The 12,724-nt window shown below is 41.2% G+C and overlaps 1 protein-coding gene across 2 annotated transcripts in view; it reads right to left on the reverse strand.

The window, feature by feature from the left end:
• The window catches only part of NFKB1 (nuclear factor kappa B subunit 1), a 113,005-nt gene that overhangs the window by 39,895 nt on the left and 60,386 nt on the right, over positions 1-12,724 (reverse strand). For both annotated transcript variants that reach the window (XM_044766391.2, XM_044766389.2), the window contains exon 6: positions 6,850-6,998. In XM_044766391.2, coding sequence (XP_044622326.1) covers positions 6,850-6,998 — 149 coding nt within the window. The remainder of the gene's footprint in view (positions 1-6,849; positions 6,999-12,724) is intronic.

Raw genomic sequence — 12,724 nt, forward strand, 5'->3', positions numbered from 1 at the left:
GTAATATAAATGAAACACAGAAAAAAGATGAAAAAATAAAAAAAGCACATATCAGCAAGGAGCTGTGGGACAATTTCAAATGGCCAAATAGACAAGTAATTGGTGTTCCAGAAGAAGGGGAAAAAGAAGAGATGATGGAAAAAATATTTTAAAAAATAATGGCTGAAATGTTTTAAAATTTAATATAAACTATAAACCCAGAGATCCAAGAATCTCAATGAACCCCAAAGCACAAGAAGCATGGAGAAACCTACGCTAAAGCTCATTATAATCAAATTGCTTAGAATTAGTAATGAAGAGAAAAACTGAAAAGCTGATAGAGAAAAAAATGACACACCTTGTGGTGAGGAATGAAAATAGGAACGACAGGAGACTTCCTGCTGGAAACGAGGCACGCCAGGAGACCCTCGGGCAGCAGTTTTCAGGGTGTGGAAAAACTGTCAACCTAGAATGCTAGACTCTTCAAAAAATGTGTTTGAAAAACAAAAATGAAATAAAGAGTTTCAAGATGTTCAACAACTGAAAGAACTGATCAGCAGCAGACCAGCAGTGCAAGAGAAACTCAAGGAAGGGCTTTAGGTAGAAGAAAATGACACCAGGCGGGAACCTTGACGTACGACACCGAATGAAGAGAGCCCTATGGGGTAAATATAAACACTTGTTTCCTTATGTAAAATTTCTTTAAAAAATAATTGACCGTTTAAAGCAAAAACATAAAACAATATCTTTGGGATGTGTAACATACATAGATGTAAAATACATGACACAAGAGCACAAAGGCCAAGAGAAAGGAAATGAAAGTATACTGTCCACATGCTATACGCGTGTGATGTCACTTAAAAGTAGGCTAGGATGGGGCTGGCCGGTGGCACAGCGGTTAAGTTCGCATGTTCTGCTTCTTGGCGGCTCGGGGTTCGCCGGTTTGGATCCCAGGTGCGGACATGGCACCACTTGGCACGTCATGCTGTGGTAGGCGTCCCACATATAAAGTAGAGGAAGATGGGCACGATGTTAGCTCAGGGCCAGTCTTCCTCAGCAAAAAGAGGAGGACTGGCAGTAGTTAGCTCAGGGCTAATCTTCCTCAAAAAGAAAAAAAGTAGGCTAGGATAAGTTAAAGATGTATGGTATAAATCTTAAAACAACTGCTAAAAGATTAAACACCCAATTAAAAGGCAAGAAGTGTCAGACGGAAAAAAGTACGACAACTATATGCAGTGCATGTTTACTTTGAATATAAAGACATGAATAGGTTAAAACTAAGAGGAGGAAAAAAAATGTTCCAAGCTAACATTAATCAAAAGAAAGCTGAAATGGCTCTATTAGCATCAGTCATGGTAGATTTTAGATCAAAGAATATTACTAGGGATAAAAGAGGGTCACTTCCTAATGATAAAGGGGTCAGTTCATTAGGAAGACATAGGAATCCTAAATGCTGACGTATCTAATCAAAGAGCTTCATAATACAAGAAGCAAAATGTTACAGAACTGTAAGGAGAAACAGACGTATCTGTAAACACAGTCAGAGGTTACATTTAATATAATACATTAAATTGTCAATAATTGATAGGACAAGTAAAGAGAAAAGAAGTAAGGCTGTGGCAGACTTGAACAAGACTATCAAACAGCTTGGCCTAACTCACATTCCCAGAGCATTCACTCACCCTGATCGGGTGAATCATTCTTCTTAAGGGCACAAGGAACATTTACTAACGTTCTGAGCCATAAAACAAGTCTCAATAAATTTAAAAGGATTCAAATCATACCAAATATTCTCTTACCACAATGGAACTAAATCAGACGTCAATAACTGAAAGATATCTAGGTAGGAGTGTATTTAAATGAAGATCGGACGTGTAATAATTCATCGTTGAAGCTGAGTGATAGGTACAATGGGGGCTCATTATGCTATTCTACTTTTGCATATGCTTGAAAATTTCTATAATAAAATGTAAAAAAATGAGAGCAGACATTATTATTAGCACACGCAACAGAAAAAACTGAGGATCATAAATGTTAATACATGAGAATGCAAAATGGTACAGCCACCAGGGAAAACAATTTAACAGTTTCTTAATAAAACAAACGTACTATTAACATACATTGCCACAATTTCATTCTCAATATTTACCCAAGCCCAAGAGAAATGAAAACTTATGTTCACACAAAACGTGGCTTTGCCATCAACACCTGGAAACAAACCAAATGTTCTTCAACAGGTGGATGGATAAACAAACTGTGAGATATCGATACAATGCATACTGCTTGGTAATTTAAAGGAATAAACTGCTGATACACACAACAAGCTGGAGGAAGCTCAGATGCATTAGGTTAAGTGAAAGAAGGATTCCATTTGTAAGTCATTCTGGAAAAGGCAAAACTTTAGGGATAGAAAAGAGAGCTGGGGCCGGTCCTGGAGGTGAAGAGCTGCCTCCACAGGGCACACAGGGATGTGGGGGGACAGAACTATGTGTGCCTTGATTGTAGGGCTTATATGGGTATCTGTCAAAATTCTTAGAACTGTACGCTTTAAAGGGTGAATATTACAGTATTTAAATTATACTTCAATAAAACCTGACAAAAATTATAAAAAGGTTATCACAGCTAACAATAGGACTGGGACTACAATCCTGTTTCTTACTCAAAATGCTGTTTTCTTCCATAGCAGTGATTTTCAAAGTGTCGTCTTTTGACCAGCACTATCAGCATTACCTAAGAACTTATTAAAATGCTAACTGTTGGGCCATATCCCAAAACCATTGAATCAGAAACTCTAAGGCTGGGGCTTAGCAATCTGTATTTTATCAAATCCTCTAGGTGATTCTGATGCAGCCTAAAGTTTGGGAACCAGTGCCCCACACTGTGCGAGACCAAGAGATCAGAATCAGGGATGTAAATTGGTGCAGCCATTATGGAAAAACAGTATCGAGGTTCCTCAAAAAAATTAAAATTAGAACTACCATATGATCCAACAATTCCACTTCTGGGTATTTATCCAAAGAAAACAAAAACTAATTCAAAAAGATACATGCAACACACCTATGTTCATTGCATCAATATTTACAATCGTCAAGATATGGAAGCAACTTAATTGTCCATTGATGGATGAATGGATAAAGAAATTGTGGTATATATACACAGTGGAATATTATTCAGCCATGAAAAAGAATGAAATCTTATCGTTTGTGACAACATGGATGGATGTGAAGGGTATTATGCTAAGTGAAATAAGTCAGAGAAAGATAAAAACAGTGTGATCTGTCTTAAATGCGGAATCTAAAAAAACCCGAAAAACCAAAAAATAAAAAACCAAGCTCATAGATAACAGAGAACAGATTGGTGGTTGCCATAGATGGGCAGTAAGGGGTGGGAGAAATGGGTGAACTGGTTTTTTTTCTTTTTTTCAGTTTAAATACATTGAAAGAAAAAAAGAACTTAACTTTCTCCCTGCTGAAAACTGCGTGATTATATCAAGGACTCTTCCTAGAAAGATACTGAACTTGAATGAAAAAATAAATAAATCATTTTCTTACTAAAAAAAAAAAGAATCTCTGGGAGTAGGGCCTGGTGTCAGTATTTTTATAACGTGACCAAAGATGACTTCAACGAGCAGCCAGGTTTGAAATCCTCTGCCCTGTCCAGCTGTTTCCATCGGCACCATCTGGGAACCTGCTGCCCGCGGGCAGCTCCAAGTGCCCGCAGCCATGGGCTGGGATTCCAAAGCGGCCCCCCATCCAGCCTGCCTTCCTCTCAGTGCTCCACACTGACTTCACGCTGGCTGAGGTGTGAAAGCAGCCCCTGAGTCACAGTGAACACTCTAATTTGGAAGTTGGATACTTATCTCAGTCCGTACTTTGTCCACTTGAACCACATGAAATTTCCAATAATCAAGTGTTTTTGAATCCCCAGAAACAGCCATTTAACACGATCTGCACCAGCTCTTTGAGGGAGACCTGTATCTCTGCTGTGTTTTTGTACTGACATATATACTTCTAGTGCTTACCAACTGGTATATGCTGTAAATATTACCTTACGCAAAAAAAAAAAGACAGACAGACTTGAGATCTCTCTAAATCAGGGCTGCAGGGCCAGCCGAGGGGTGGCGATTACTGGAGAGGAGGGGCTGGCAGCCAAGTCAGGGAGCAGAGAGTGTCCACTGAAGGAAGACTTCAGAGAACTCAAATGCTGCTGAAACAAACACGCACATTGAGGGCTGAAAATAAAATACCAAACTACGCTTACTTTTAGGAGGATAGGCACTAAGAATAAGAAATAGAAAGACAAAATTAGAGCTAACTAAAAAAAATTAAAAAGGCCAATCCCCCAAGTTAAAGCAATCAAATCTACAATCATTACTTAGTTATCCAAAACATGAATATTCTAATACAGATAAAATACCTTTGAAAATAGAAACTAAATTTTATCAAGAACCCCAAAGAAAGGGAATTCTTTTGGTTTTGATCATTTAAAGGTTATGTATCTTCTCAGCATCCATTTTTATATGTCTCTTTTGATGTGGAGGATCGGTGCTCTGCTGGTGAGTCCATGTACTCAGGCTAAGCTGTATTATTGAAAACAGGTTATCTTGGTTCCATTTCTAGTATTGACAAGTCTAAAGAATAACTCTGGCTATCTTCCTAAATTTCTCTATGCGCTATTCTTACCTGCAAGTTAGAACTAAATAATAATAATTGATGACATACCATAAACACACATGTGGCAAGTCTGCTCATGCTATTTCATAATATTAGCTAACGTTAGTTCAGCCTAGAATTTTGGAAATGCAGAGGGCCTGGCGATAAATTCTGTAGCCCAACACTCATATTTTAATAGGGAAAGAAGTCCCCAAGAAGTTATGCCAATTTCCCCCAGTCCTACCGTTTGACAACGACAGAACTAGAAACAGAATTCTGGTTTCCACTCTACTTGCATGATATCCTTTCTACTAAAACACAACAGGTTCTGACATTGGAAACTTAAAAAAAAAAAATAAGAAAGACGAATCATGAAGGAAACACTGTCTTTTGGAAAACACTGTAAGCAAAAGTTTCTCAGTTAAAAATCAAACTACAAAAACAGTGATGTTTTATAAACACTCTGAAGAGGAAAGCCTACTGTGTCTATTGTAACTCTGAAGTGGCATCCCCTTGATTAAGTTTCTCAGTGAAACAATCATAGAGGGTTAGAAAATCCCACAGAACTATGAGCAGACATCTTGATGATCAAATTGAGGAGCTTAGATGCTCAAAATGTTTGCTGAATGAATGAATGAATAAGTAAATTAAGGAGTTTTTCCAACTACTGAACCCCACATTCCAGCACTACAAGAAAGTAAAGGATTTTCTCACTTTCCTTGGAAACAAGGAATTTACTTCTCCTCCTGCTATAGGTCCCAAATTAAATAACCATTAGTTCCTCCTAAAATCTGGAAAGATTACTAGTCAAACCACAGAAACACCAAATTACAGACAACATGCTGGAAGTTTCATAAAAACAAGTATTATTAGCAGGGAGCTCCATCTATAATTTCCTCTAAAGGATATGATTATCACACAGACTAAACAGGACCAAAGAGAAGAAACACTTCACCCTGACAGCAGCCTATTGGAGCGAATCTGCAGAAACGCCAAGCGATCACTCAGTCTGAAGCTCTGAGCGTGACCCTGCATTTCAGCTCTGACAGGCGGGCAGGGACTGGAAGGGCATTCCGAAACGGAGAAGAACCAGCTGTGACGGCCCACAGGAAGCAGGCCAGTCTTTCAAGAGCACGTGGAAACAAGTTCATATAAAGCACAGCTGAATTTTTCAAATCATTTTAAGCTCTTCCTCCAATCTAGAGTCTTTTTTTTTTTCATAACATCAAAAGAATCAGATTTTAGTGACTTAAAAGAAAGCTGTCTCTCTAGGTTTTTCACACTTGAATATTTTCACAGTCAAACAGAAATACCTAAGAACATGAAAGCTCAACCTCCCCAATAACAACCAACTTGAAACCTGATTGGAATTCAAAGCCTGTAATACCAGCATCAGCTTAATTACAGTTGATGTAAACAATTCCTTTCTTTTGAGTAAATAGTCCACATTAACTGAGATTTTATCACAAACTATTTAAAGCAGTATTAGGAAACCCTGAAAGACATTCTTAAAAATTAAACAAAATTCATTAAAAATTTCTTACTTGTTTTGGACTGAATCTATTTTTATAATACTTCATTTAAAATTGCTTGTTTTATCTGTCTGACCAACCCTTAAATGAATACGTCACTCTGTATTTACATTTCAAGTCTAGTGAATGCCAAAACCAGTTTGCATTGCTTGGCTTCTTCTCTGCGCGCCCTCTCCAAGCAGCACAGAACTGGAACAATGCTTATCTACGCACTTCACACTCAGAATGCTCACACTGTAAATCCAGAATCAACAGTTTCTTAAAGGAATCATCAAGAGTATAAAACCATCCACAAAGTGTTGATTTCTGCTATAGTTGGTTTCTTCTAATTTGTCTTCATCTTTATTTCCAGAAGGAAAATAGTGCTAAAAGTGGCACAAATGCCTCACAGGTCAATTCACCATGTAATTTATCATCCAAACTGGGCCATTTTTGAGAGTGAAAGGTGGTGTGGGGTGCTATAAATAATGAGGCAAGACCACAGGTGCAAACTGGGCTGTCTCAGGGAAATCCAGAAATGTAGGCACCTTACTTCTCGGAGTCTAAGTGAGAGTGCAAATTTTCACTTTTAGACCCTTTTGAGGGTCTCGGAAAGCCCCCAATGAAAAGGGCCTGTTCAGTCAAAGTCCTCGGGTGGCACGTTCTACCAGCTCCTACCTTCCATGGGACAGCACACCCTCACTTACCCGACCACCATGTCCTTGGGTCCAGCAGTCACCGTGCAGATCCCGTCCTCACAGTGTTTTCCCACTAAACTGTGTGCATGCAGGTGGGTGTGTTTTCCATTTGTGACCAACTGAACAATAACCTTTGCAGGTCCCACGTAGTTGCAGATCTATAAGAAGCACATTTCAAAAGTTAGTATAGCTGATGATGCTGCAACACAGAAAAATGCTTATGACAAGCCAGTAAGTATAAAAAGTATGATACAAAATTAGGCATACCCGTACATATGTGACCACAGCTCTGTCTTTAAAAATATGTGATGAACAAATGATGGGATGGAAATAAAATGCTAGCGGCGGTTGTTCCATGTGTGAAAGGCCTGCGGCAGGAAGCAGACCATTTTTAATACAGTATGCACTGTTAAAGTTGAAAGAGCACATCTGTAGCCATGAAGCATCCCCTTCCTACTAATCAAGAACACACACTCATCTGCACTCTCATCACAATTTTCAGTCTTCAAAGCTGGAAAAAAGGGCCCGCCCTGTGGCCGAGTGGTTAAACCACCACATCTCCACTTCTGCGGTCTGGGGTTCACGGGTTTGGATCCTGGGCATGGACCTATTCCACTCATTAGCCATGCTGTGGAGGCATCCCACATACAAAGTAGAGGAAGACTGGCAGGATGTTAGCTCAGGGCTGATCTTCCTCAAGCAAAAAAAAAAAAAAGAGGGGTCTTGGCAATGGATGTTGGCTCAGGGTGAATCTTCCTCACGAAAAGAAAAACAATAGCTGGACAAAAGATCTGAGAGAAAGGAATTGGGATTAATGGATCATGGAAATCAAGGGAAGGGGAAAGGTGAGCAGAAGCAGGGCATCCTAAGTCTCTGCCTTGAGAGCAGGCAGAGAATGCATCTTGCAAGGACCTGGCTCTGAAGGTCAGCCATGGACACCGAGCCCACGGACATGGCCTGTGGCGATCTGTCAGGATCCTTGAGCCTTTGGCCGCACTCTGCTATGAGCTTTGATAACTGAGTTACATATGCCCAGGTCATAGTAAGTTTCTTCCGTTCAAATACATGTACTCTCTAAGGGCAAATTCTTAGATTTGAGACATGTTTTGCTCTGTTCTATAAAATCAGATTTTTCCATTTATGGAATTTATCTTTTTTATTGTTATACCTTTAAAATGATGACATCATCAATAAAGAGGAAATAGCATGGAGATGATGACATTTTAAGTACAGAGAGCTTGGACACCCTTTCTCTTCTAGTTGGTCCTCCAGCCCCTATAGTAGATCACAGATTCCTTCCTTAAGAAAGCCCCAACACTAACATCATACTAACAGAAAAGACCAATGGCCATATTTTTACCTTCCCGAATCCTACAAATCAGAATCCTGTGAAAAACTCAGCCAGACTGTTGGAAATGCACTCTCTCTTCTCAAACAGTGACCGGCCATCCTGCTCTGCCTGGGCTGAGGGGTTCTCGGGCTGCAGAACTTCCAGAGCTGACACTGGCAAGAGCTGGTCAGCCTGTCTCCTCAGCTTGCACTGTCTCTTTTTGAGGACGTGAATCCAGTATCTCCCAACTCCACAATCATCAGAAATACTTATCTGCACAAGCAGCCCTTAACTCAGAAGGAAAAGAGAGCAGACAGGAATCCCACCTAGCCATGGATCCTTGATGGAAGTCTTCCTGATATAGGGAAGAACTTGCACTTGCCAATAAAATTTCTTGGAAATGGACAGAACCCCTTTCAGTCAGTCAACTTTGACCATAAATCATCAAATGGACTCATATTCCATTGAGGTAGGGTTTTGTTAGGATTTTTTTGGTACGCATTTTTTCTCAATCCAATCTCTCATTACAAGAGTTGAGGTGAAGTTGATCAGAGCTGGGATCACTCCCCGGAGGAGAGTTTCCCCAGTGGGCAAAGGACAGACTCCCCTCTAATGGAGTGTGGCTCCACGGGAAACCTCAGGGTCTCTCTACCTGAAGCTTGGCTCAGAGCTGCTGCAAAGGTTTGCTTCCCAGCTGTTAACAGCCCTTCCCATGGAGTAGGGTCCCTCCCGGAGCAGCCTCCGGGCCCTGAAAAGTGAGCTGATCCCAAAGAGCGTTTAGAACTAAATCAGCTTTTGACCACCTCAAAGTACAAATAAATAACTTCTTAAACAGGTATAGCACTTAAAAAAGCCCCCTGGGCATAAAACTAATTGTGATCTTAGTGCTTTCCCTTTTCTAACAGGCAGAAAGCCTTTGCCCATGAGGGCAGGACAGGGAATGAAAGGTTCTGGGTTTGCTCCAAAGTTGGCGGTCACCCCTCTACACTCCCTGGATTGTTGACACCAGTTCTGCGCCTTGGCGTTGACATCTCAAATCAGTCTTTGTTATGATGGCATATTCCACAGGGGGGACTTCAGCAGTAAATGGACAGTGGAAGAGCACTAAACAGACCATGTCATTTCACTTTTAGGTACACAGAGCACAGGAACGCAAGAGTGTGGGGCACGACTAAATGCTTCACTTGGGTGAAGTCAGGTAGGCATTCCACTTCAGCAGGACAACGGAAGGAATCTGGCGGTTAAAGCCCAATGGCTTTGGAAACTGGACCCTTCAATGTCACCACCATGAAGGAATCAGTCATTGGCACTGAAGAAAAGAGGTGGGTGGTGTCCTCAAAGAGTACACACATCTTTCTCTTGCTATTACTTCATGGTCCAAGGGCGGCGAGAATGAGGAACCGGGGAGTCTCTGAGGTAAAGAACTTGAAAAATTTGTCAGTGACTAACGCGCTGTGTGATCCATTTGAAAGAGCTCCATCAGCGTGGCGTCATCTGGTTTTACACAGACCACAGGGCAGCAACAGGGAGGTCCCTGGGTTTTGTGGACTTTCCAAAATACTGACTGAGAGAAGAAAGCTGAAGTGTGGGGACAGGAAAAACACCACTTTCAGGTTATAGGGCAAATGAAGACAAAGGAATTCTAACTTAGGGGAGGGCACATTTCACAAAATGCCATGGTGACCGAGAGCTATTTGCAACTGATTTAGACACTTATCTGTTCTATGGAGAATTTGATTATTTTTACTCAGCCTCCCTTTTACTTCTTTGCACAGTGGTTCCCTTGAAAATTCAGGTTATAGGAAACAACTATATCTGCCAGAAAGTTTGGGTTATTTTTGAAAGAGTCTGAACATAGGAGGTTCTTAATAAACACGAATGGCTTAAACACAGGGAAAGCTTTCAATTAAAGCCAAGAAGACAAAGGTGACAATTTGGGTCATCAGTTACAAGCGACACTGTAAGAGCATGTATTTGAGTGGCAGACTAGCTAGGTTCCACCATTTACTAGCTGTGTGACCCTGGGCAGAGCGTAGTTCCTCATCTGTCAAATGGAGATAGTAACAGGACCTCACAGGTTTGTTGGGAGGATTAAATATATTAACACATGTAAAGTCTTTAGAAGCCTGCCCAGTAAATAACAGAGTACACAAGTGTCAACTATTATCTTACTTATTGCTGTAATGTACTCCTCTACCTAGAGATCTCTGAATAACACAACTACCCTGAGAAGATGTTTGAAAAATCCTGTCTAAATGGAGGTGGCTGAAATAAATGACCAATTCAGGCCACTTCTATTCCTAGGGTAAGTCTTTTTTCCAGAGTGCCATATTTTGTTGGGTTTTGTTAATTTCCTGGTAATAACTACATTTTTAGAGTAACAGCTATCATTCTTGGGGGTGCTCAGGATTTCTTGGCTTCTTTGGTGAAATTAAGCCTTTCTTCTAGGAGCTTTATGACTCAATACCCACTGAGGACCACAAGCTAGATCTGCTTTCTGAGTAAGAAATAGAAACCAAGGGTCTCAGATAATACCAAACTTAGTCAAATCACCTCCTTCTATTTAAAACAACTCCGTCGTGCTCTGGCAAAGTACATACTGGTTCTTTAAAGGAAGAACTGATTAAGGGAAGCAGTCTAGAATTTTCTGGGAATCAGAATTTGAAATGTCCAGTTTACTTGCTGAGTAAATTTGACCAAATCACTCTGGCAGAATGCAGCATCAACATGAATGTGAGACATGACACAAGAAGGAGTTCTTTTCTGCTTAGTTTTTCTCATGAAGTGATGAGGACGATGATGATAATTGAAAAATCTGCAATTTTCAAACAGAAATCTGTCCTGACTTTGTTTGTGTACCTAACTTTGTCCTCTACCCCTGAAGGAGCAGAGCAGCGGGGTTACACCCAAGCTCTGAAGCCAGCCTGCTGGGCTCAAGCACTCTGTGGCCTCGCATTAGTTGAGTCAACAGGCAAAGGTGCTTAGCATCTCTGCACATGAGCTTCTCCATCTTTAAAACAAAAGTAATAATACACTTGATTTCATAGCATTATTTTTAAGGATTAAATGAGTGAATAACAGGGCTTGGCACTTCATGCGATTAGCAATCTCCAATACAAACCGTCTCTGCTACCCAGGCTATTCCCTCACTGACGACCAAAATGCACCCATTTATTCGGTGAGTATTTTCCAGGCCCCGTCTACGTTCCATGCACTGCAGGCAGTCAGGGAGCAAAGGGACCCACAGTAAGTGCAAAACAGACAGAACTTCTGTTGTTATGGGATTTAAAGAGGGGGACTGAGAAGACTAATCAGAAAATCGCACAAACAAATGTAAACACCTAACTGTGAAGTGCTTACAAAGGACATATAACAGGGATGTGACCTGGTCAGGAGTCAGAGCAAGCTTCCTGAGGAAGAAATGGGGGCTGAGCTCCAAAAGAAGTGTAGGATGTAGCAAGGGAAGGGATGGGGAGGAGAGAGGGGTGAGGAAAGCATTCCTGAGAGGCAAAACAGCAAAACCAGGCTCAGGCGGGAGTCCCAGGCACGACCTCTCTCAGTCAGACTCATTCGCATTTCTCAGGTTTTCCTCAAATCGATCCTGCCACCTGGGAGCGTCCCTTCCTTCTCTTCCTGATCTAGAACCACCCATTCTTCAAGGTTAAGACCTGAATCTGAATCTCCCATAACACTCTCCTCACCACTTTAGCCCACAGAACTCCACTACTGTCCCTTTTTTGGGGAATCTGATTGGAGTGGGGCAGGAAAACGATAGGCAACTTATCCCAACAGGAAGATGATGAAACCAACTGTCAACAAAAGGGTTATCATTCCACTTCTCTTGCTTGTTAGATTCCCAGAGCACATGCATCTACACTTCCTAACCTACTGTTTTTACGGAAGGGAAGGGAAGGGAACACATTAACTCAGCCAATCTTCCCATCAGCCTTGTGGGATCAGTAGCAGTGCTCATCCCATAGCGGGGAGAACTGAGGCACACAGAGATGAAATGGACTGCAATCGTTCATGTAACTGGGGTAACAGGGCAGCCCTTTGAACTCGAGTATGTCCACCTCCAAAGTCCTTTTACATTTTCCATGACACCGGCTATCACTTGGCTCCATCACTTTTTCTTTTGTATATGTCCAGTTTGCCCAGTTTTATAGCTCTCCTTTGCCCAGCACAGTGTTGGCACGTGACAGTTATTCCTGAAAAACCTGTCTGTCCGGTTTTGTTGGTGTGCGTTGTGAGAAAGGACGTCTCAGAGATAGTCACGAGGTGGCAGGAGTGCCCTTGTCCTCTTGCAAGGTCCATTCATAAAAAACAAATCATGCCACAGACATTATTAATTATGCGTTGACTCTTCTCTGTTAGGTTACAAGTCAGATCATAAAATGAAGGATAAGGAAGCGGAGGGGGGAGGGGAGGGTCACAGAGAAGAACGCTGTTTTCATAATACATATTTTCTCAGTGATGGAAAATAGTCAGGTTTTGTGGTTCTTCATTCCACATTATTTGGTGAGTACCCAGGAAGTACTTAATGAGATAGTCTAG

This window comes from Equus asinus, chromosome 3 (assembly GCF_041296235.1).
Source record: "Equus asinus isolate D_3611 breed Donkey chromosome 3, EquAss-T2T_v2, whole genome shotgun sequence".
Classification (NCBI taxonomy): domain Eukaryota; kingdom Metazoa; phylum Chordata; class Mammalia; order Perissodactyla; family Equidae; genus Equus; species Equus asinus.